Here is a 25,332-nt window from a genome sequence, read left to right as displayed (position 1 = left end):
CATTGATTTCATATTGAATATCCCGCTTAAATAGGATGCTTCGCAGCCCTTCCAACTACATCTCTAGGGTTCCGAGCATTGATCTTCCGGAGCTTCTCTTATTGTTGGACTTGAGCACTCCCGACCGATCGTCATGTTTTTACATTATGATATCTTAAGGCTCTAGTCGATTGAGTTTTTTTTATTGAAGTTGATGGACCTAGTCGACCTGCAGCGTAGACCAGAAGTCCTAACTATGGAAAATAAGACACTTTAACCTCTTTTCAGTGCATGGATATTTTTTTCCGGCTAACTCAGGTCAGGTTTCTTGATCTTTGTAATTGGAATGTCTCGAGTTCCTTTTGCCCCGGTAATAAGATTTTTATTAAAAGAAAATAAAAAGTATAAAGTAGTTGGAATTTTTTTTTTTTAAGACAAACATAATCGATTTGGCGCCTCCCCTCCCCCAAAAAAAAAAAAAAAAAAACCGACCGGTATTTGTTAAGTTCCTCGATGCCGTTTGATGAGAAAAATGTCCTTGATCGGCCATGAAAATGGTATATTATGTGTTTAGGTTTTCCTTACTGAAAATGCCCAGCCGAGAGAGCAATACCCGCAGGATCGGAATCCGATCTCAATTTTAAGGTGGTCCTCCATGAGCCATTAGCCATGGGTAAATCTGAAAATGAAAACCCTAGTCTTACCGATTATCTCCTATAAGAGGATTCTCATACTTTGGCGCTCTTGACGGAGCACTAATCAGAGTAGAGTGGCGGTTTGAGGTAGAGCGAAGAGACAAAATGCAGATCTTCGTTAAGACTCTAACAGGGAAGACAATAACCCTCGAGGTCGAATCCAGCGACACTATTGACAATGTGAAAGCAAAGATCCAGGACAAGGAAGGTGATCACCAAGCGCCGTTGTGTTGTTCATGGTCAATTTATTTTTGTAGCGATGTCTATGTATTTGATCAAATTCTGCTTTTAGCACCTAATTGTTCTGAATTCAAATTTTCGTAGGGATTCCTCCTGACCAACAGAGACTGATATTCGCTGGAAAGCAGCTCGAAGATGGCCGCACTCTCGCCGACTACAATATTCAGAAAGGTTTGCATAGATTTAAGATTAGTTGATCTCCATAAATGATTTTTATATATTCATTCGGTGTTCTCTTTATGTTTTTCTCCGTCATTGATTTGGATTAACCTGAATCTTCCTAGAATCAACACTGCACCTTGTTCTGAGGCTTCGTGGTGGGATTATTGAGCCATCCCTGATGGCATTGGCCAGAAAATATAACCAGGAGAAGATGATTTGCCGCAAGTAAGTTAATCCTTACTCCTTCCACCCACCTAATGAATTGTTGTTCTGCGAATAGTCAAATCGGTGTCTGGTCATCTTATTAGCATTTCACGTAGTGATTCAAACTCAAACGATTTAAAATCATGCAAATAGGACTTCATTAATACTTTAGCTTTGGTTTAGAAGGCCAATTAATTAATGTTGATGGAAATTTTCTCGACCCTCTGTTCACTGAAAGGCTCTGATTCCTGACTATCCAAAGGCACGTGAAATAGATGACCTGCTTAGGGCAAATCACTTCATCATAGAAGAAATGGAAACAACTTTTGGATTTAAAAAGAAGAAGAGACAGTAATAAAATTTCAATGAAAACAAGCTTTGCCAATATTATTGTTCCTAAGCACTAGATAGCTCGGATGTTTATTTACCAGTGTGCTTGATTCGGGAAATTTGGGCTTTAGTCAAAAGTGTTATTTTTTTATATATATTGTATTCTATCCACTTGCATTTCTTGGCATTTTGAGTATTTATGCGGAATGCTTCTATTTTTGCTGGACAATTTTTAAGGGTATCTAAGAATCTTAATTTCCTGTTTCCAATCTGTCTTCTGTGATAATGATGTGATATTTGCACTTAAGTTTGGTGATATTAAGTAAAAGTCGTGGTCTATGGATTGAAGGTTGTGTTATTGGCTAGAAGTTGCAATTCTGTGCCTTTCAAATAATTCCTGGTGTTGATTAGAAATGGGAAAAACTCGTTACCCCTGTTAATTTTTCGCATTTTTAATTGCTTTTTAGTTCTGTCATTCCCTCAATTCTGTTTAGTTCAACCTCAGATTTCATTTGCTAGTTTCTTGTTCTGGTCTCTTTAAGACATGACCATTTTCTTGAGGCTCATACTTGACCAGAAATTCATTCTATTACTCCTGTTTTGGAATATTTTGGTTTAGTCTCACTCTGGTTCAGTACTGGAGAATTCTGGCATTTGAATTATTCCAAGTGAAATTTATATCAATTTAGCAGTATCCATTGGTTATATGATAGAAGTTGAACTGATCTTATCCCCAAGGAATCTCTCCATTCCTCGCAAATTTCTTGCAATGACATCATGCCTATCTATCAGATTGTACTCTTTCTCCTTATTCTCTTCTCTGGTTCCTTAAAGATCTGGATGTAATTTTGTTGTCTGCCTTTCTGTCCTCACTTTGCATACAATTTGAAAACCTGAGATGGTTGTATTGCCATCATATGCACAATGAATGATGTAATCTGAAATTTAGTGAAGGGGGACAATCAAGCAAGGCCAATGCATAGATTTATTTCACTGGCATTATGCATTATTTCTTAGGAAGAAATCAAATGATATCAAGTCTTTATGTGTTAGTCTCCAAGGTTGGAATGCCATCTGGATTTGCATTCTCTACGTTCTGGCAGATCCTTGGTTTGGATGTGAAATGACGAGATCTGCCGTTGCTGAGTGCTGATGCATACAGTTAAACCATGCTCCTGATCAAAGATCTGGGTGCATTATTTTTTCTGTCGCTAATGAACCACTGAACTGCACACTTCATGGTTAATCCATGGTGTTGGGAAGGGGTGGGGAACAGAGTGACAACTATGTCAAGCATTTATTATCATCTGTTACTAATAACTTGATTTATTCAATGTTGTATATCTTATGCTAGATGTTATGCACGCTTGCATCCCCGGGCTGTTAACTGCAGGAAAAAGAAATGTGGGCATAGCAACCAGGTACTTTTCATGGTGTACCGTATACTTGTTCCTTTTTGTATTTCAGTGATTTGATGATTAATAGTTAATTCTCTTTTAATTATTATTATTTTAATTGCAGTTGAGGCCAAAGAAGAAGATCAAGTAGATGTAATGGTGATCGTTTTAGTAGGGATGGTGGAATTTTTGGCAGCCGGATTTTTTTGTGTTTATTTTAAAGGATGATATTTGGGGAGGGAATTTTACCATAACCCTCAAACAATGATGATGTGTGAACTTTGTGATGGCAGTTTGGTGCTTTGACTGTACTGACTAGCTGTTCTAGCAAATCTTTAATTCAAATGACAAGCTTGCATTGTATTTCATGCCATAATTGACTTGTCATTAGGTTAGTTAGCAATTGGATTGTGTGGTTGTGCTCGTAGGGTCCTATGGTATTCCTAGATTCAGATACAAATTGCTGAATCTCAATCAAAATTGTATCCAAAAGAGGCTATACCATTACTTTTTTATTTTATTTTTGGTAGGAGATTCTTACCACTGATTGGTAAGAATTTGCTTACTCGTGGATTATTTTTCCAAAAGAGGTTATACCATTTGCTGATTCTTACTTATTTTTTGGTAGGAGATTCTTACCACTGATTGGTAAGAATTTGCATATTCGTGGATTCTTTTTCCGCGTTGAATTTGAGTGTTGCAATGGGTTCCAACTTCCAAGGTCGTTTTAATTTTACCTTTTTGTTGTAGTTCAAGGTTATGTTAAACTTCTGTAGCAGTTGGTGAAACATCAAATTCCTGTCAAGGTGTTATTGTAGAGTCCAAGTTATGAACCAATATAATCAGTATTAGTCTTTTGTAAGGTTCCCTGTGATTTCCCCGGAAGACAGACCATTTGTTTGGTTTCCAGTGGCCTTCCCAGGCAAGATTGAACGAAATGTAGATTAATTCTGTAGAGCATTGAGAAGCGTCAGCAATGGAAAACGTATTATCTTAGCGCCTTTCTTATTTTGTAACCGTTGGTAGTATTCTGGGTGGAAGGTGAGCGTTCGATACAGGAGTTTCAGTGCGTGTCAATCATTTTATGATTTGGATTTATCCATGCCTTTGTATTTTCCATTTGTCTTTTATTCATCGTATAATTAATTGTAAGAATCACAATGTGCAACTTCATGTATGTCAAACCCATGAAACCAGTCATTTCATTTTTTAAGAGTGGCAAGCTAGACCGATGAGACTAGTTTCAAAGACTAGTTTCAAGTGCGGTGTTGTTCGATGTGCAATGTGTTCTGAGACGCATACATATCAAAACTAATGTAGATCGATGTCAATTAATCTGAATGCTTGAAATTTATTTTGGTGCCAGGCGTACGTTTCCTGTATCTCCCAGGTTACCTTCCCTTCCCTCTCTTCTGTGGTGGGTTCTTCGACCTCATAATTTGTTTCCGTCGTGGCTGTCAGTAAGTGGCCGTGACGGTTTCCGCTTCGGATGGAAATCTCTAAGTATGTATGTTTTGGACACACCAGAAAAGGTCCGGAAGCTAGACTAGACCGATAAGCACGCATGTGATCGCAGTAGCAAACAGTGGTTGATCCATGAAATTGAGTTTAATTCAGTTTCAAGTCCAGAAGTCCCACCATTGTGAATCGGTAGATGACTGACACAGAGGATTTCTAGAATCAAAACTACACCAATTCTCAGGTGATGTAAACGCCTCGTGTGGGGGTTCGACCATGTTGAGGTCAGGTTCTTGTTGCCTGAAGCACCCATGAATTCGTCTGTTCTCCTCACTGGGGCTGGATTGCATTCCACGATCTGCTTCTTCCAGGTGTATGCTATGGTCTGCTTCCGCTAATTCACAACTGTGCTCCCCATTACCAGAGTCTCCTTCCACACTGTTTCCAGCCAAATCAAGCCTGCTCGAGCTGCTCTCCGCGTGTTGCTTCTGAACAAGTTCGTTTAGTTTCTGCAACTGGGGACGCCCAGATAAATTGTAATTATCAGATGAGGAACAATCAGTAGAAGAAGAAGAAGAAGAAGAAGAAGAAGTAGTAGAAATAGGATCCTTTACCTGCGCAACTAAGGATTGCTTTTCTTTCTTTAGAGACTGGAACCGTGAGTCTAAAGCGTGATAATTGGCTCGCAGTATGCTGTAGTCGTGCTCAAGCTGCTTTGACTTCCACCGAGCTCTTCTGTTCTGGAACCAAATAGCCACCTGGCGCGGATGTAATCCTAGTTCTTCTGCCAGCTGTAGCTTCTTCGGGGGTTGAAGCTTGGACTCCGTTTCGAAAATGGTTTCCAAGGATTTGATCTGCTGGTCACTGAAACGCCTCTTGTTGTTTTCCTTTCTCTTCTTCCTCCTTTCAGTCATCATGATGATCAGCTCAGGGTCCGTTGTGGTGGTGGTGGTGTTCTGGGACGACTGATCAAACTTTCCAGGCTGAACTCCTGGGCCTGGTGGTGTAGAGTAGTTCCCTTCCCCCAACATCTTAATTAATGTTTCAACTAGTTACATATATATATATCTTCTCAGTATTGCCTAGCTCCTGCACTGAATCTAGAGCCTCTCATGTGGTTGGTTGGCTGGCTGGCTGGCTCTAATTTGGCAAGAGGGTGATGTTACTTTGGGTGAGGATTGGTGGGAAGTGGGGCTTTCAATGAACCTCCTACGATGTATATATATAGCTAGGATTCCCTAAAGACGAGAAGAAGAGAGGAGGAAGGAGAGAAGAGGCGAGTAGAGTAGAGGAGGAGGAGAGGAGAGGATCTCGATTTTGTTTCATGGGGTTTTTGTTTATAGGTAAAGTCGAGCTATGGTCTAATAGGTGCGAACAACGAAGAGAGAAGAGAAGAGATTCCAATCCCATTACAGTAGTGGGGTTGTTGCGCGACAAAGGTGGTGCTGCAGGGGGGCCCTAGGGCCTAGGGGTGAGGTCAGACTCATATATACAGAAATGCCACGAGTAGAGGTTGGCCATCTGTCTCTGATTAAATTCTTGTGCCCAACATCAATCCTTTTCGATTGATAGGGCATAGGGATTTGGTTCCATTAACGTGTCAGTGCGTACATGGTTTAACGTAGCGAGTGTGGGGACGTCTGCTTTCAAAGTTTGAAAGTGTGGAGGCGCTGTCACTTTCCCTAGATGGTGAAGTGTTTGGTTTTGATTGGCGTGTTCAATGTACATGTAGATGGCCGGTGCCGGTGCCAGGCACATGATGATGGATCAAAGGAGCCCTGGAGGCTGGAGCCCATCATCGATAGATCATTTATTATTATTGTCCGTGCCCGACTCACTCGTCACTGGTGCACGAGCACGACCAAGGAGACGATCGTTATATGAATGTTTTCGTAACACGAATAAAAAATCCAAATCACAGGGGTTGGTGGTATTTTGTTTTGTTGTTAATGTGAAGGTGAAGGTGAAGGTGAAGGTGAAGGTGAAGGTGAAGGTGAAGGTGATTTCGTGTCAGTATCATCTCCCTCCTTGAAAATTGTCGATCCCAGGCTAGCTGGTGTATAAAGTTTTGTCACCATATATGCGGCTTAACTAGGGATTCGTGAAAGTAAAACACCATCAATAAGAGACGGAGCAATATGTCTGAGAACTGAGAAGATGAATCAAATTTATGTATCTCCACAGACCACAGCACAGTGTTTTGCCTTAAGCCCATTTCGTATCAGTATAATCTCCATCCTTTGAAACTCGTCTATCCTAGGCTAGCTGGTGTATATCAGTATATGCGTGTCTAGAAAGTAAAACAACATGTATACAAGGTACCTACGATGAGAGAGAGTCTGAGCCCCACTTTTGCCTGAAAAAATTCTTACCAATTAATTTGTAAATTGTAACCCATTTGTTAACCTTATCCTCCTTAGGATTCCTCAGAAAAGTTAAAAAGGAAAATTTGAAAAAGAAGAAAGAAATTGATGAGCGAGGAGGAATCCCTTTCGATGAAATTTATACAATTCCCTTTCTGTAGATAGGTCTTGCTTGAGGGGAACGGAACCCCCCATCTTTGAAGTCTTCAAATGGGAATTGGGCTGACGAGTGAGCGAATTCTGCACGGTTCAGATCACAAGATGAGCATTTCATTACGTTAATCAAACGCTAGTTTGCGTAACAAGTGGGCTTCTAGAGGTGGATAAACGTTAACTCTCCAATTGTCTTTCCGGATAATGGAACCTTTAGGATTTCTGGGTCAACATTAGACAACAAGATTTTAGTTTCCAGAGAGACACCAAGGTTTTAGCTTTGCTCTTTGCTTATTCTCATTTCAAATAAAAGTATGGAGAGCATGAAGACGCCAATGCAGGAGGGTTGGTCGACTAATAAGACCCATACTTCTTAGTTCCAAAAAATAATAATAATAATTTAGAGACAATTGGATTAAAATGTTAAATACATGTGTATTGGAAATTAATATCACATTGTCAATTGATTAAACCCTTTGTTAAGTATTGGACAGGCCATATCGATTCTGTTATAGAAACCGGTATCGGCCAATTCAATATTGATTTTGTAACTGAATCATCTCCCCTTAAGGGGAGCACTCTGTGCTCCCACGACGACGTTACAACCACAAATTATGTGGGGCCCACAAGTAAAAATTAGCAAAACATTCAAAAAAAAAAAAAAAAACCCCATCACCTTAAACCTTTAGGATCCCCCTGTAATTTGTGGTCATCAATCGTTGGGGGAGCACATCCGGACTCCTGTATGGGGCCCTGAGAATACTTGGAAAAATATTGAGTCATTTTAGGATCCATTGTTAAAACTCTTTGCAAAATCCAAATACTTTGGGCTTTGCTTGTGTTAAAGGCCCAAATCGTCTCCACATTGAACCTGTATAGTGGGCTTAAGTTAAACCCATTTCTGTTCCAGGCTCATTGAGGAAAATTTGGGCTCAGTCAGGACCAGTGAGATTGATGTGGAGGCCCCAGAATAAGAAAAGCCTGTGGTAAAAAATCCGCCCCACAAGTGAGTTCTTTCGGTCGACAGCATGATATTAGTTAGCGGAGATGGCGTTAGATGAGAAAAAGAAAATGGCTTTAGAACGGCTTTTGGAGGCTTTGAGGGAATCTGGAAAAGAGGGGAAGAAAGTGTTAAATCTGCTGAGAAAATGGTGACGTTGGAAAGTTTCATCAAAGCAATTAATCTTACTTATTCGTTTCAGTCTTCCGGCCACACTGACCACTAAGGAGAAATTAAGCATAATCAATCAAACTTTACCTTTCCTCGCGAAAATGAGGAGACCTTGACCTTGCATCCAGTTGGTCTCTCCAAAAATATTCAAAGACAAAATTACCTTAAGACTTGTATGTACATGGTTTTCCGAGCACCCAGAAGAAATTTCTACCCTCTTTTCCAAAAGTAGTTGTTCCCCTATGTTCACACTGGAAGTCCAAAAGGCGAACACACAGATATATCTATCGGTCTAGAGATAGAAGTCTGGAACTAAAAGGTGAAACCCATCAATAATGTTCATGTTTCTTTAGGTTTAGGTAGTTCTGGATCTTCTGACCTAAAGAAGCTATGCACATTTACTTTTGTTAAAACCTAATAACCTATGTGTACATACATATATATATCTAGAGAGTAGAGGGAGGCATTTGATTTGATAACTTTCAGTTGTTGTTTCTAAGAGTAGTTGATCCTCTAGGGTAGCAATCATTTAGGTTTTTTGCTTAGGAGTGTTTATGGTCAAAATGACGCAGAGAAGAGTCTCCAAGAAGACTTAACTCCATAGACTATTAACCTAATTCATTAATTCATTAATACATGACCAGGGCAAAAGAAAAGGCTAGTCAGGAACCAGAAGGAAGGTCTTTTCTTCTCATCTTTTTCTCACTTTTCAACCACTCCCCTTACCTTTTGCTGTGCTTGATAGAGGTTATTTATGGAGGACAGAAAGAAATCAGAATGACTGACGGTCCTGCGTGGCAATGCGTGTAGAGAGAAAGGAAAGAAAGAAAGACAAACACAAACACAAAGACAAAGAGAGGAAACACCCAGCTGGGGCTGGGTTGATAGTAGGTAAGTCATTGTCGTGGAATCCGGGCACGTATACAAACAAACCCCTTTGGATTAAGAAAGAAAATCTGACTTCTTTTCATCTGGACTAAGTCAAGCATTTCGATATTTAATCTGGGCCGGGAAGGGAAAGGAAGAATGGCTGCAGAGTTCCATGCAGGTGATCCACTGATCTGAGAGAGAGAGAGATCAACATTGTTAATGTTATTTTACGTGTTTTCTTCCTTCGCCATTTTCGAGGTCTCTTTATTGGGGAGATTTTATTTTATTTTTTTATTTTAAAAATCTCTTTGAGAAGTGCAGCATGTATCGTCTTCTCCTTTTGTCACTCTCACACTTACTGCTGCATCTGATAGATCACCTTCCTCCCTGCCTTTTTTAGAACCAACAGGGAGACAGACCCCAATCTAACTATTTCATAGAGTTTCCTTCACATTTAGATACGATGGCAGCACATCTGACGGGAGATTTTGCCTTGCCTTTCCTCTGAGAACAACCCAACCCAGCTTATGACTTTAAAACCCCACCCCTTAAAAGAAGGTCCAAGTGAAATCATGAGAACTTATGTTTCATCGCTAAGGTATATACGTTGGATTTGTTTTTTCACTTTATATTTTAAAAAGAAAATTTTTAGAATTAAAAGAAAATAAATAGTAATTTATATTATAAATAAAATTCAAGAATTGTTTGAATTACTTGTCACATGGCACAATCCTAAAAGGGAATTGTAGGGAAAGGAATTACAAAAACCGTGAATCTACTAATGTTTGTCATGAAAATGTCTATATTTTTCAAATGTAAAGTGAAGTATCAGTGTTTTAGGGCTTTCATTTTAAAGTGCGGTTACAATTTACTCTACCGGTGAATCTGAACGGTCCAACCAGGGCAAAAAAGTGATTGGGTTGGTGTGGGTCCACCAATGACCGGTGAAGGATATTTATGTGAGCAAATGGAACCCAGGATTCCAGGGCCATTGTTGTCCTTGTGTCTAACCATCAACACCGGAAGTACGACGGCCGCAAGAAGAAAACTGAGAGAGAGAAAGACGGCCCTAAACCAACTTTGTAGCTCTGTAGCCCTGTAGCCTGTAGGTCGTCGTCTCGAAACCTTCGACGGGCGTAAAAACCAGCGCTGAAAACGAGAGTCTTCTGCCATCCTCTCCTCTCCTCTCCTCTCTCTCACGGTCTCACCACCTGCGAGGTTCAGGGCTTTTGGAGAGGGTAAGACTAAAAGAGAGAAGGAAAATCAAATAAAGGCCAAACAAAGTAAGTAAAAAGTAGAATAAATAAGAGAATAAATATATTATTATTATTTAGCGATATAAAGACGAAGATGATTAATTAATTAATTAATGCTAAACTTTCTTGTTTTGTTTTATAATCTTACTTATCGGGGGCCGCTCAATAACTCAACTACTTTCTGACCAGGTTTTTCACGGGTTATGTTTTCTGTGATTCGTCACATTAACATTTGATTTCCGATGTCATCAGATCGTACGGCCTTTCTTTTTTTGGGGTCAAAAATCGTATGGTCCCAAAAACTGCAATCAAATTGTTGACCTTCAAACTACGAAATCCCAGCGGTCCATGCAGGATTTGATCTCAATATCACAAAATTGACGGTGGATTATGGGTTTGAATTGAGGTTGTAGGAGGACACGATGCGTCAGTGCATGGGGGGTGGTCATTTCTGGAAACCACTTCTCTCCAATTGCTAACAGGTGGTATGGTAAGGTGGGTAGGGACGGGGAAATGCTGTCCTTTTTTGTCTTTTTACCCCGTCTTTCCTCACCCAACCCTTTCTTGCTATCTTTTTCTCTTTAGGTCTCTTCCTCATTCCACCCTCTTATAACACCACACACACAATCCACCTCTTCATCGTCCTCAAACGCATACACACATTTGCTTCTCTCAAACCCTCCCCCCCTTCTCTTCATCTCTTCCTATACTCATAGGGAAGAGGGTGAGAGAAAGTTGCAGCAATCCACAAGATAGATAGATAGATAGATAGGTAGACTCAAAGAGAGAGTGAGAGTGAGAGAGAGGGAGAGGGAAGGGAAGCTTTCTGTTTGAGGGGAATGTTGTCTGGCTCGAGGCCACCATCACAGTAGATTGGTTGAGATCGATGATGGATAGATCTCTGTATATCTTATTTATAAAATTGATATTCTGTGCAAGTGTCGTCGGACCAGGCTTCATTCCCCTCAATTACTGCTTCCATCAGGTTTCTTGATCATGGCTTGGATCTGGTTTTCCAAGGTTTGTTCTTTGTTACTCTCAGCTTCTGACGCCCTCTCGTCGAATTTTGAGCGCTTATTTATCCGTCGTGGTTTCCTGTATTTATAGACAAATTTGAGTTAGTTAATAATAACGATGAGCAGATTGGTGTAATGATGAGTTTATTGACTGCTACTCTACTCTTGTTTTCTGGGTTTCTGACTGGTTCGAGAAAGGTTTTCATCATTACTCCCTTTTCTATTTTTATTTTTGTCAGTCACAGAACACCCAGCCCTTTTCTGGTTCATCTATCTATCATTGGGAAACTGGATTTTCATCATGGCTTCGACCATCCGATCTGCCTGTTTCTGCTATTTTCAGATCCATCCTTGTAACTTCGGATTTCTTCTTTTATTTTTCTTTTTCAAACACATCCTCTCTCCCAGTTTTAGGTTTTCATGGTATAGATCTATGTTTCCCCTTTCTGTGTCTATGTTTTCTTTCGTTTTTTATTTTCTTCTCGCCTGAAAAATGATTTTGATTATCGTTATCCTTGCTGCACCTGATCTGATGCTTTTATCATGATGTTTCTTAATTTTTTTTTTCTTTTACGGAACTAGAACTGTGATATCTCTCTGTCTACTTTCCATTTTCTTATTTAACTTTTTACCACTTTTTTATTTCTCAACTTTCTGCTTCATCTGCAGTGAACTTTTTCTTTTCATATCAAGACTGCAATCAGGCATCCTCATGATTCCAAAGAAATGGTTATTACATACATGCATGGATAGATTACAGATAGAGAGTCGATGGAATAATGGGTTTTTCAGGTATCTCTATTTCTCCGATCACCGGTCAAAGACTTTTCTTCATCCTTTTCTTTTCTCTTTCTTTTTAGGGATCTTTTCATTTCAAAGCTCTTTCTCTTCGCTTTTTCATTCAATGGTAATCTGTCTTTATTTGTGTGAAGCTTTTGTAAAGCAAATGTTGAAAGTTTGTTGTTTCTGTATAGCGAAAGAAAGGGGATATATAGAATAATCTTTAGAAGGATCATTACACGTTCAAACCGTAAGTTTTTATGATTCTGGAACTTGGATTGACTTCCTTCCTTTCCCCTTCTGCTTCTGTTGCTACTTGCTACCTTGTTTTGTTTTAGTGCATATATTAAAAAAATGCATTTGGCTGAAGAACTGAGCCGAAGCTTGGGTGGGTTTCTGGTTCTTACACCATGACAAGATGCAATATTGATGAATTAGGTAAAAGTAAAACGGTTAAGTTTATTTCTTTCTATATTGATGTTTCTATCCAAGCTTTCATCTTTTTAGTCAGAGGCAGGGACAGTTCAGAAAGGAATCAAATCAAGAGATGAAGACAACTCGTGGGATTGGAATGGCGCGGGTGCAAAACCAAGACCTTCAATTACTCCATAGCAGAATAGTGAAACCCCCAGACTATGTATATGGTCTTTTCACAGGGCACAGAACGTCAGCGAAAATACCATGGATGATTCCTCTCTATCTGTTTCCCCTATTACTTAATAAATGAGATCTGATCTTTACATGCATTTTGCAAAACGATGTGCCAGCAAAAGCAAGAATTCAAATTTCAAATCGGTTTGGAATCTAGGAAACAAAAGTAAGTTAAGTTTTGACTTATCTAGTCCTCCTCAACTGCATGATTTTTCTTTTTTGTTTTGTCTTAGTTATAATTACTCGTTTAAAAGATGTCACATATACACTTGCATGCAACTTTAAATTGTCTTGTAAGGTGGGCATCTGTGCTAATTGGAATCATTGGAGTTTGGAGTTCATTATTGAATGTATCTATGAATCATGTGGGTTTTCATTTCGATAATTTTCAGATCTTTTGCAGGAGGGACTTTAGAACCAAAACTGGAACAGTTTGGGCTGATCGCTGCTAGGTCGACTCCAGCCTATTAGGATTGGGTGGTACAGTCGCATAGGAGAAAGAAACTGTTTCTGCCTTTTGAGAAAATTGGGACGTTTTCTTTACTTTGAACTTTGAACACAAAAAGTGGAACACTTGCTTGGTTTGGTGGGTTTAGTTGGTTTAGGACTCATTTGGTCTGATTTGATGTTTTCTTAGTTGAAGGCCACTACTCTTTTCCACGAACAAATGATGCTTTTGGGGTGATAGACCCTGGAGGCTCTCCTGTGATTTGTGTAGAGTCTGGAGATTTTGGGGGAGGGATGGAAAGGTGAGGAAGTCTTCCATGGAAATTAAAGTGGTTTTTGAAAGTTAAAAGCGTGGTTCTGCCGTGGCTATGGTGATGGCCGGAGGACATCTGAGGATGCAGCACTGTCATCTACCTGTATGTCTTTAATAGCCATCTGAACCCTAAGGTCTAAGCTTAGGTGCAGCAACTCTTCCATCCTATCCTATTTCGTTTTTGAAGTATTCTAAGAGCTGGAATGACAGGATTCTTAGTTCATTCGCTCATCTTTGACCACGCAATAAGGATGGTTTCTTTTCTTTTCCTTTCAAATCCCTTCCAGTTAACAAGCTACAGTTGTGGCTATTGATGGAAAACATTTCTGTCCTAATAGTATTGTGTCTTTTATTGATGGTTGTGGTGGGGGGTGGGGGGTGGGGGTGGGGGACCAGTCTAAATTCCTCCTAGTGGATCTCTCTGTATTTGTTTTTGTTTAGCAGTCTCTAGAGTCTAGACCACCAATGTTAAAAGCAAGCTTTGGTAAACTCACCCAGTTCCAAATTATTGTAAGATCCCATCAAGGTTAAACAACTCCTGCAACTTTTCCACACTATTTGATTTATGAAAGACTAAAGATTGAAGTGCAGGTTCATTATCTTTAGCGAAGTAAATTGCTTTCAGGAAGGCATCGTCATGATACTGCAGTTTGTGAAGATTAATACTGGAAGTATTGTTATATTTATCTTTATATTTTATATTCTTGGTATAATAATATTTTTAGCTGTGTAACTTTTCTAGCATTTCCTAAGAGTAATATCATTTACATCTAAAGGCAGCTCTGAGTCTGACCTTTACCTTGGCAATCTAATGACCAGGTAGGTATTTATTTATTCTGTTCTTGGATAAGTTACATAAGTATATATGATATATGCATAGTTAGTATATACGATACACGTATTAATTGTCATACTAATATGCATATTCGAACGTATACTTTTAAAAAAACGAAGTGTTTGCATACATTAAGCATGCATTTAATGTTGTACCCAACTTTTAAAGATAGCTTTATTGATTTCTTTTTTAACTAGTGTTAATTGGATTTTTTTATTTCTTTTAAAATATAATATAAATAATAGAAAATAGAAACCCAAAATGATTATATATATATATATATTCATGGAATCCTCATTCAAGTCGTTCGAGTTGTTTATAAACCGGGCCCAAAAAGAATGAAACCCAAAATGATTATGAAAAATCTTAAATTCTATACATATTCATAATACACTCATGCAAACCTCACAACTTGCGCTCATTATCAATTCATAACCGCTTGTCGGTAAAGTAACTTACTTCTTCTATCATAAATTATTTATATAGTGTCTTGGATTTTCATGATGTACTATTAGTACTTCTTAAATTCATAACCGGTTTTAGTGTTAATCATCATTAACTCATTCTAACAGAAAATATTCACAGCCGGTTTTAGTGTTAAAATCATCAAATCATTCTAACAGAAAAAATTCAAAATATCAAGATAAATTAGAATAGATTCAGACTTGGAGATCAATTTAACCCCTAAATAACATAGAATAATCACACCTTTTATATCTTCTAAATACATTTTGACTTGCTAATGTTTATCTAGAAAACAATCATTCCTACTGCAATGGAAGAGCAAAACACAGTGGACTGGGCAATGTCAATGAGAAATCAGACTTGAAAAATATGACAGTCTTTCTTTTATTATTATTATTATTTTTTTATAAATAAAATGCATCTTCAAAAATATTTAATTTTATTTTTAAGAAAAATAATTAAAATAAAAGAAGATCTACTAAATAAAAACAAAGTTAGAATAAAAGATGGGCTACACATACGTTCACTTCTTCAATTGTATTAAAACGTGGTTGGAGTTTATTGAAAACGTACTAGTTAATTTACCCAAACTCAATTACTATGAATATAGCCAGCCATATAGGAGGTAGAGATGAACTGAAGAGATAAACTTGTAGATCCTTGCCAGCTGAGAAGTGATCAGTAAACGTCGATTCTCTGAATTTAACAAAACAATCATATATGGCATCCTTCCTCTTGTCATTGATCTCTGGCTAATGGCTAATGGCTAATGGCTAATGGCTAATGCAAACCAAAGGAAGACGGGATTAAGGTTTTATATATTCTATTAATTCTTCCATGATATCTCCCTTTCAAACCATGAATTCGTACGTATACGGTTAGGGAATGGCCAATGTCAGAAGCAAGGATTTGGATAATGCAATTATCCTCGACAAGGTTTTCATGCACTTAATCGCTTGTGTATTTATCACACGCAAAATCCTGGTGTTACTCAAGGTGCTGGGATATTTCACTCCTCGTTGCCGGTTCGCTAGGAAATGGCGAAATCTCGCCCAAATATTTGTCCAATATTCGGCATATTTAGCCCCCCAAATTTTTTGGGGATTTTTAGTCATTTTGGGCTAAAAGTTAGTGTCTCTCTTAATTAAATTTTAATTATTTCCTATAAATTTTTCCATATAAATATTGTTTCTTAATTACATTTAACAATATTATCTTCTGAGGCCTAAATCATTCGGACATAATTGGAAAGATGACCCATTAACCTTAACGATTCTATTACAGAATCCATTCATAATTTAAATTATTTACATAAATTTTCTCATATATATATACTCTTCCCTAATCACATTTAACACGTTCATTAATCTTGAAGATTTTGCTATAAAATGTTTACCTAATTTGAATTATTTTGAAAAATTATTCTATGTAGATTCTCCTCCATAACCACATTTGGCACATTCCATTTGAGTCTTGAATCATTGAAACAAAATTGGTAAGATTGTCCACTGACCTTAAAGAATCTGCTATAGAATCGCAAATAAATTGCCTAAAAATAGAGAGAAATCTACGAAATATCACAAAAAATCGAGATCTTTTTTATATATATTGCCGAACAATCTCACATATCATTTATTGATTCAATTCGGTGTTCACCGAAATGGCCGAAATTCAGTGAAAATTTGTTCCTTGGTGTTTGACTAGTATTAAAACTAGACGAATTAATCCTCTAAGTGTGACTTGTCCTTGTGGATTTTGTCATGTAATATGTTATGAACGAAGGGTAAGATTAAGTTGATTTAAAGAAAATAAAGAGTTTTCTCATTTTGCTCATTTAAGTTGAGTCCAAACTTTTATTTGTCCACTTAAAGTGGTAAAATATTTCAGCTTATCCAATTTAAAACTTGAAAATTTATAAAAAATCTGATGTTAGTTTTCTGTAAACTTTGACTTTAAATTATCATTTTGCCCACGAGTAAAGGGAAATCTAAGTTTGTTTTATTTTACAAAACCTCACCAAAAATCTCACCACTTCCGAAAACCACCACCCATTTTCCTGCCGGCGACTACCACCTCTCACTCATTGTATCACACAAACGTGTGTGTGTGTGTGTATATATATATATAGATAGGATCAATTATCTGCAAATAAATTTAAAGCACGATCCACGTTATCAGAATAAATTAAAGAATCAACGTGCGTCCCACTGTTTATAGTCTGGATCGCGGAGATAAATTGAAGAAATGCTCTTCCCATTTTCTTTCTTAGTTTTCTCGTACGTAATATAAGAAAGCTGCAACACCTGCAATTTGGGCGCTGCACTCACACCAGGCCTAGCGTCTGGTCCCTTGTTCATGATAGTGTTGCCATGAAAGTTTGCCATCTCGTAGGCTTTTCTGCTGAAGTTAATCCTGTATGTCCATAACCATAGGGTTTCGGATAGATTTAATTCCCATGCATATTGCAATAAAGCAATTAACAAACATGAATACATAGGGAAAAAAATTCACTACACAAAGATGCTAAATAATAGGCTGATATTTAAAGTTTGATTTGAAATTTAAAAAGTTCAAAATAGTCTTGTAATCTTTTTGTTTCTTCAACCAATTATTTGGCATCTATGTGCAGTTGTGTATGGCAGAGGGCCAATAAAATACACGGCCCTCCTTGCCAGTCTAGTCTCCCGAGTCAACAATTGCATTCTCCTCCCTGAAAAGGTAGACAAAATTACATGAAAATAATTAAGTTTTTAGTCGTAGTATGTCCTCGACAATTAGGGCTACCTCATGGGCATCTAAGCCCTTTTTTCCAAAATGAGGGAAATTTGTTCCCTATTATCAAATATGACTGAGATGTGATAGAAATTTTGTCCCAGTGCATAAAGTAGCCAAGGCTTCACCTTGAAGAGGAGAACAACACTCAATGGGAGCAGAGATGCCACTAAAACTAGATTCCTTTCATAGTTCTGCATAATAAAGCTCATTCCACCATGCTAGATGAAGGTGCTTCTAACATAATGGTAACAACCTTCACATTTAAACATAGTATCTTGAACTTATCTTTGATTTTAATCAAAAGTGACTTCACTGTTTTTTTAGGGTTTTTTTTTTCATAGCCTTATCCTCAATTTTGTGTTTCTTTTTCTGATAATACCCTTAATCCATGTCTAAGCCATTGGTATATTAGCATAATCCTGATTAGGGGGTGGATTATTCTTTTGAAGAACTCCTCCTTTCTCCTCTTTCCGTTGGTAATCCATAGCTGGGAGAAAAATGGAAGGAAGAATGAAAGTCAAAAAGTCAAAGAGAGAGAGAGAGAGGAGGAGGGGGTCCAAAATTATAGTAGCATGGAAGAAGGGAAGACCGTCCAAAAGCGAGGAAATAGGATAAAAAATTGATGGGTTCATACGCCAAACAAACAAACAAAGCTACTCTCTTGTGCCTCCCTCCCCCCCCGCAGTCTCTGTGCGTCCTTCTGCCCTGCCCTGCCCTGCCCCTTTCCCACCCCACCTTCCAACCACCCCGTCGGTCGGGAAACTTGGGAAAGGGGGCGATACCTCTTTCTGCCTTCCTCCTCCTCCTCCTCCTCCTCCTCCTCCTCCATCTTCTTCTTCTTCTTCTGCCCTTTCCAATGCGACTTCATACCTCTACGTATCAGCAACAACGATTGATGAATCATGACATAGCCATTTATATTTCATCATCATCATCATCATCATCATTATCTTCATTCTCTTCTTCGTCTTCTTTCTCGTTGTCTTCGTCGTCGTCATCGTTGTCCCCTCCTTTTTCCAGGTACAGAAATAGAAAAACAACATCGTGGTCGGACTTCCACCTTCTTCTTCTTCTTCTTCTTCACCGCCACCAGAAGGTCCACAACTTCAATCAGGACGGGCCATGGTCCCGCCATCATTATCGAGATTCAACCCTGTCTTTGATCTCACCACCCTCGCTCTCATCTTTGCTTTCCTACTCTTCTCCGTCTTCTCCCTCGTCTTCGTCTTCTACTTTCGTCTCAAGACCCGAAACTCCAACCACCTCAGGGACTTCAGTTCTCTCTGGGCTATTCGCACCCTCCTCGTCTCCTTCATCACGCTTTGGGCCCTCACCGAGATCCTACGCCTCCCTCTCCTCTTCCTCCGCCACTATCCGACCTTTGTTCATTTTTTCCCTCCACTCACCGTGACGCAACAAGCCGAGCTCTGCAAGATCTACGTCGTCCTCTCCTTGGGTCTCTTTGAGCCTGGATTCTATGCCACCCTCCTCTTCCTCGTCAACATCTCCGTCAGGAAGAGAAACCCCACCGACACCTTCGCCACCGCATTTTCTATCGTCTCCGCCTGCTGCATTCCCATACTCTTCTTTCAGGTCCTCTTCGTCTTCTTCCCAACCACCTCCAACCACACCAATCTACCCGAAACCTTCAGCCGCAGCTTCGTCCTCGTCTCCGACGGTGCCGGCGGCAGCGTCGCCCTTTGCACCTACCCTTTGTTTAGTTCCATCTCCTTCGGCGCGTTCGGTATCGTGTACGCGCTTACCTTCCTGCTGTCGTGTTGGAGGGTTATCTCCTGCGTCATCAACAAGGGCCTTCGGGTTCGGATCTACGCGCTTGCGCTGGCGGTTCTACTCACGCTGCCCGTCCAGATTGTGTACCTTGGAATCTCTGTGCTTTGGAATCCAGATGAAACAGTTTCCCAGGGGCTCGCACTTCTTCTGTTCCTCTGCGTGCTATCGTGCGCCGTGGTGGGGCTTGGAATCCTTGTCATCAGGCCCATCATTGACGCGCTCGCGGTCGCGTCTGTTGAGGCGTCCGGCTGGGCCAGACGCAACGACCACGACCCTGACCATTCCACTCCCGGTGCTGACGTGGCCGAAAAAACGATAGTGTCCGACTAACAGGTACAGGTACAGGTACAGGTACAGGTGTCGTAACTTTTTAAACGCCAGCAAGGACAGCATGAAATGAAATTGGAAGGTTTCCAAGCCGGAAAAGGGCGAGGAGGACTCGAATGTCACAAACCCAGATTCCAGAGGGTGTTATGGTAATTCTAGCAGGATTCCGGAGGTCTTTTTCCTCTTATCCTACCCAGATAGGCAGGCCTTCGGGATTTGGGCCGGCCCTACTTGATTAAACATTTCAACAAGTCCATTAAAAGAAATTGTCCTCCGTTGAGAAAGATAGAGATTTTCTATCTGTAATTTCCATCTGTAATTTTTTTTCCTAGTCAATTTTAATTTCAACTTTCACTAACCATTAGAATTCTCTCTTTATTTTTGTTATTTCTTTTCTTTTTATATAATATTTATTATACAAATGATTCATCTTCTTTTTAGGTATATTTCGAGAACTGAAAATAAAGTGGTTGATTTTTTCTCTCATAGAATGAGATATCTCAATTCTCAAGTTAAGCCAGGCGTGATGGTTGACTTCATCTCTTTCATTGTAACCTTTTTGTTTTTTCAATTCACGGAATTTGTCATAAGCATTTTCTTAATAGATTTCAATTTCAACTAAAGAAATATATGTAAAAAAAGAAATGGTATGACATTTCGAGTCTTAAATATTTAGGAATCATTTATCTAGGGAGGTTGGATCTTTAACCGATTTACTAATCCATCATTGGCAGGTGTGGGTTTTATCAAGTTAGCCAACCTCTAGGGTTTTGTTGTGAGAGTAGAATTATTGATGGTCTCATCTCTTATATATTTGTATGATATATGAATATATGATGAAGTAGGATATGGGCCAGGGCCTATATCAGCCCGTTCAAAGAGCCCTTTTTGGTATTAAATCTTACATCCCAGAGTATCTGATGAAGTAGGCAATGGGATAAAGCCCATATCAGCCCATTCATAGATAGCCCTTGATGTGATTAAAACTTATATCCCGGAGCCCATTCCCTTTTGTGTTAAGTGGGCTACAACGGACCACATTTTTTAGGGACAGTTTCAGCTTAGCCCAGTTAATTGTTTAAGGGCCTGTTTGGTTGCTTGAGTCAAGAGATTTCAAACCTATGGAGTTTTGATTCATAAAATTAGCTGTTTGGTTAACCTGAATAGTAGAAAAGTGAAATCTCTAGATTCACCCCAATGCCCATAAATCCACAGATTCACGTTTTTAATGTAAAAAGATAAATCTTTAAATTTCATGAATTCATGGATTTTCACAATCAAACAGGTATAAATCTCGTATTCATGAATTCAGATGCGAGATTTGAAATCTCTGGATTCATGTAACCAAATAGACCCTAACAAATTGCTTTGATTCAAGGAAAAATCCAAGAAACTTGGACGAATCCAAAAAATGAATTTTATTTTAAATCTTTTTTCGTTTTTTTTAAATATTCTATATCCAAATGCATCCAAGTCTTCGACCAAAAAAGAAAAATGCATCAAAGTCAGTATCAGAAAAAAAGCCAAGTTACTTTTAATTTTGGCATGTGTTAATTATGAACATGAGGTCATTTACTCCTCTCTGGATTTTCTATTTTCTCTGAATTTTCGTTGTACAGATTTTCTGGTTTGTATAGAAAATAAAATGGAGTAGTTGAACAAATTAGAGGCTCACCTTTAAGTCCAAATCGGAAACCGTTTCCTGAAGCATGCCTGCCTGCCTGGCTGGCTGCTGATGGTATTAAACAGGTGGGCCCAGCAGTGTCGACATAGAATGATAGAATATGGGTTCTTTAACAGATTTTAATATTTCTTCTTGTAATGTAGGGGAAGGGGAAGGGATTGAATCTGACTTTAGGAATAAAGACAAAGAGCAAGCCGGCATTGTGAGCCTTAATTAAACTTTCGTCATCCGGTCCCTGCTTTGGGTAATTTTAATAATTTTTATTATTTTTCAATTTACTTATTTTATAGGTTATTATATCATCTTATAATAATCTTCATATCAGTTCAAAGTAATATTTTTCCCTTATCTAAATCATATCCAACTATCTAGTACCATGGAAGAAAAGAGAGGGGTTAATGTTTACCAAAAATAAATAAATTTATTAGACACTTTGCCTCCTTATACTGGTATCTTCAACATTTGTTTATAGAAATTAACATTGTTATCATACATATTTAATGAAAAAAAGAAGAAGAAGAAGAGTAGTTCAGATAAGTTCAGTTCATCTACTAGGCTATGGGGTGCACTGTCGTAGCTTTTCTTTCTTTTGTTCCAAAAGCCACTCACTCTGTTGTAGTCATTTTTATACATTATATTTACTATGATGCCGTAAACAACTTACATAATATTCATTTTTATTTTCCTAATATAAGTTAGATAATTCTAGAAACTTCCTTTGAGTTCCGTTTATACATCAAATTCCATCCAAACCTGAACCTAGACACGGCAATTTTGTCCTCCTCCTCCTCCTTAGATGAGTGTGTTCATGCATCCTCTAATCTCAAGGAAGATGACAATAACAAAGGCAGCATGCATCACCTATAGTGTGTATATACGCTTGGTACACATTTGGGTTATCATACACATATCAGTTTAGGAGTTCTATCAGAATTATACTTGTATTTATTACACATCCACTTGATATTGTCTATTTGTGTCTGTGTTTTTGTGGTGATTATAAAACATGAAGTAAGATGTTTTATATACTGAGAATAATAATGATTACTTGAGTAGCAAACATGGAATAATGGAAGTTATGCAATGTCTTATGTGGACGTAGTCAAATGTATTACATGGACATTAAGCCACAAAATATAATTGACAAGTATACGTTTTCCACGTGCTCACTGAGCACATCCACACACAAATAAAGTAGATGTCATAAGTTAGACGTTCGTTGGAAGTATATATAATAGTCTGCACCCTAATACAAAGTTACCGGTTCCAAAAATTTAAGATGAATTATAAGAACAAACATTTAGCTCGTTTAATTTATATTAATTTATTAAGGGCCGTGGTACTGATCGGTTCAATATCTAAGATTTGAAATCTATAGATTTCAAATCTATGAGTTATATTTATAAAATTAGGTGTTTGGTTGTGGATGAATCGTTGCATCCTAAAAATTATTTGTCGCGTGATTTTGTAAATGTGAATGTCGCTTTTTTGAAATCTCCGGTTTCACCCCTTACCCATAATTCTCATTCCGTTAGGAGGGGTGTCTCTCGAATCTGAGTTTTTACAACCAAACCGGTATAATTCTTAGATTCATGAATCCAGAGATTTCAAATCTCTGGATTCATGTAACCAAACAGAAAACGGAAGGAGAACTATTACATACATCATTAAGAATGACCGAACCCTAACCTCCCTATTGGAAAACGTTACTGAGTCGACCTTTTCTTAATGAATTTTGAATTTTATTTTTATCTTAAAAAAGAAAAGATGTCAAACATACACAAAAATAAAAAACAATCCGAAAACAAGAATGAAAATTAATTAATTTTTAAAAAATAAATGTAAACTAAAGTACTACTGCGTCTTCTTTGTTTGACTTGAAATTTCTAGTATCCATTTGCATCACCTATTTCCATGAATTTTAAACCTCTCCTCTCCTCTCCTCTCCTCTCCTCTCCTACAAGGAAATTCCCTAAGGCGGTATTCTAATTATTTGGTCCACGGTAAGATAAAAGGAAGTGTGCATATATATATAGAGCTCTGCGGCCAGCAACTCCTTTCATATCTGTTTCTCTCTTCCTTTCTTGCTTAAATAGTTTGATCTTTGAGGCTTACAGACTATGACAAACGGGAATTCTCCTGTCTTAACCTCGTCAGCCTATCTATCTCTGTCTGTTTCTGAACCATGGCCTTTCTCCATGCTTATTCACTTCTTGTAATATCAAATGATCCAAGAGACACATCCAACGAAAGAAAACCCCCAGAAAGGAAGTAGGTTTTTCTTTTGTCTTTTTTGCTTTCCGTTGAAATCTTGATCGAATCGGAGAGAGAGAGAACCACCTAGTTGAACTTTCAGATGCAGTTATCCCATCACCATGGGAAGAAGGATCAGAAGGCCATCCCAAAGGGGTACCTTGCGGTCATGGTGGGTCGAGGAGAAGAGCAGGAGAGGTTCGTGATTCCTGTCACCTCCATCAACCATCCTTTGTTCATTCAATTGCTCAAGGAAGCCGAGGATGAATATGGATTCGACCAGAAGGGCACCATCACCATCCCTTGCCAAGTCGAGGAATTTAGGTACGTGCTGGGTATCATCGATAGAGAGCAGAAGTCACTTCAGCAACACCACCATCATCACAATCACTATCATTATCTCCCTCTTCATGTCGTCGGGTGTTTCAGGGCTTGAAGGTGCCGATTCATCCATGAACTCATCTGGGTCTTCATGTAAATTGGGAATTAAGGTTAACTGGGTTCTTTCTGTCTTCTGGGTTTCCTTATCCTCTGTTTTTTATGCTCCTGCACTAGGGTTGATCGTTGTTGATTTCACCCCTTACAATGAAAAATAGTTTGGCGATAATATTTTGTTTCAGTTGAAGACAAACGTATTACTTTCTTCTCCATTAAGTTTGTTATTTTCTTTATTTCTGTATGTAATTTAGCACGCCATAACTGTTCTGGTTGCGATCGAGTTGTGTTTCTCATCAAAATGAAAAACAAAAAAAGGGGCCAAAGAGAATATTTCCATCCAAGAAAAAGAAAAGAAGAGAGCTTGGTTTGCTATGTGCGCCGATGAGAAAACGACGTCACGAAATGAAATGGTGCGCTGGGTGGTGATGATTGAGGTTGGGAGGAAGAGAGAGCAGAGCAGTGAGAGAGGCCGGCCGTTGACAAGTTGCATGTCTTCGTATATTGGGTAGGTAAATGGAGGTGAGAGGGAATCGAAGCTATGGGCCCCCAAGGAACGAGGGGAGAGGGCCCACCAACCATTTAAAACTATTGTGCTGATGTGATGTTACAGGGTTTGACATATTATAGTTAGTGGGCCTGGGCCCGGAGCCCTCTGGTCCCTTTTAATGGAAAGCTCCAATGATATTCTGGGCTTAAACGTGTCAGCATGGCTTTACCCATTCATAGCGTATTGTGACGTGTTAAATGTTTAAACTTTAAATCATGTCTTAATTTGATCTCATCATCGTCTTGAGTTGAGAGTCACGAATTACACTCTGGAGTCCCCGTAGTCTTGTGTGTAATAAATATTGGATTCAGAGTTTCAGCGAACAGTTTGAAGCATGGGGTTACACGGATTGCTGTTACACATGCTTAGACATTTTTTAGGTTTCTTTTATTTATTTCCATGTTTTTCTATTTATTTTTCCTCATTAAAGAATAATGGTAAAATAAATTTATTGGTGGGTTGTTTTTAAATTTAATTTAAATTTAAATTAGGGGGTGAAGGCACGGGGGGGGAGGGAGGGAGGGGGAGGGGGGGAAGGAGGGGAGGAAAAGAAGAGAGGAAGGGGGAGGGGGGGGGGGGCAGGCCCCACAAAAAACCCGCAAAACCCGGAGGCCGGGGGGACCAAAAGAAAAAAAGGAAACCGAGAGGGGGGGGGGGGGGGGGGGTTGGTTGATAAAAACACCCATCTTGCTCCCGGCGCCGTTTTAAAATATTGTGAGGAGGCGCCCAAAA

At 38.8% G+C, this 25,332-nt stretch overlaps 3 protein-coding genes and 1 pseudogene across 3 annotated transcripts; 3 read left to right on the top strand and 1 right to left on the bottom strand.

Moving 5' to 3' along the window:
* Positions 1-686: 686 nt before the first annotated feature.
* LOC149014021 (ubiquitin-ribosomal protein eL40 fusion protein) lies at positions 687-3,519 on the top strand. Its single transcript, XM_089159250.1, has 5 exons — positions 687-882; positions 999-1,085; positions 1,199-1,301; positions 2,965-3,031; positions 3,132-3,519. Exons 1-5 carry the CDS (start codon positions 780-782, stop codon positions 3,156-3,158), a joined length of 387 nt encoding a protein of 128 aa, XP_089015376.1. The 5' UTR covers positions 687-779; the 3' UTR covers positions 3,159-3,519.
* Positions 3,520-3,815: 296 nt separating this feature from the next.
* HB-12 (homeobox 12) lies at positions 3,816-5,780 on the bottom strand. The gene is made up of 2 exons (XM_089159249.1): positions 5,080-5,780; positions 3,816-4,980 (listed from the first exon to the last, which is right to left on the bottom strand). The coding sequence occupies exons 1-2, from the start codon at positions 5,494-5,496 to the stop codon at positions 4,627-4,629; spliced, it is 771 nt and encodes a 256-aa protein (XP_089015375.1). The 5' UTR covers positions 5,497-5,780; the 3' UTR covers positions 3,816-4,626.
* A 12,902-nt stretch (positions 5,781-18,682) lies between these two features.
* LOC149014019 (uncharacterized) lies at positions 18,683-19,681 on the top strand. The gene has a single exon (XM_089157768.1). The coding sequence runs from the start codon at positions 18,683-18,685 to the stop codon at positions 19,679-19,681; it is 999 nt and encodes a 332-aa protein (XP_089013894.1).
* Positions 19,682-23,310: 3,629 nt separating this feature from the next.
* LOC149014018 (auxin-responsive protein SAUR32 pseudogene) lies at positions 23,311-24,508 on the top strand (annotated as a pseudogene).
* Positions 24,509-25,332: the final 824 nt, after the last annotated feature.

Source organism: Hakea prostrata, chromosome 6, assembly GCF_041222555.1.
Source record: "Hakea prostrata isolate BN-2017 chromosome 6, UWA_Hpros_2, whole genome shotgun sequence".
In the NCBI taxonomy this organism is placed as follows: domain Eukaryota; kingdom Viridiplantae; phylum Streptophyta; class Magnoliopsida; order Proteales; family Proteaceae; genus Hakea; species Hakea prostrata.
Note: the sequence above shows the minus strand (reverse complement) of the source record. Positions and strands in the feature narration are given on the sequence as shown.

Excerpts from the sequence above, each read along its gene's own strand:
- LOC149014021 (XM_089159250.1), top strand. The coding sequence starts at position 780 with ATGCAGATCTTCGTTAAGACTCTAACAGGGAAGACAATAACCCTCGAG. Across the intron at positions 883-998 it reads AAAGATCCAGGACAAGGAAG|GGATTCCTCCTGACCAACAG; the intron begins GTGATCACCAAG and ends AAATTTTCGTAG. Across the intron at positions 1,302-2,964 it reads GAGAAGATGATTTGCCGCAA|ATGTTATGCACGCTTGCATC; the intron begins GTAAGTTAATCC and ends ATCTTATGCTAG.
- HB-12 (XM_089159249.1), bottom strand. The coding sequence starts at position 5,496 with ATGTTGGGGGAAGGGAACTACTCTACACCACCAGGCCCAGGAGTTCAG. Across the intron at positions 4,981-5,079 it reads AGCAATCCTTAGTTGCGCAG|TTGCAGAAACTAAACGAACT; the intron begins GTAAAGGATCCT and ends GGGCGTCCCCAG.
- LOC149014019 (XM_089157768.1), top strand. The coding sequence starts at position 18,683 with ATGGTCCCGCCATCATTATCGAGATTCAACCCTGTCTTTGATCTCACC.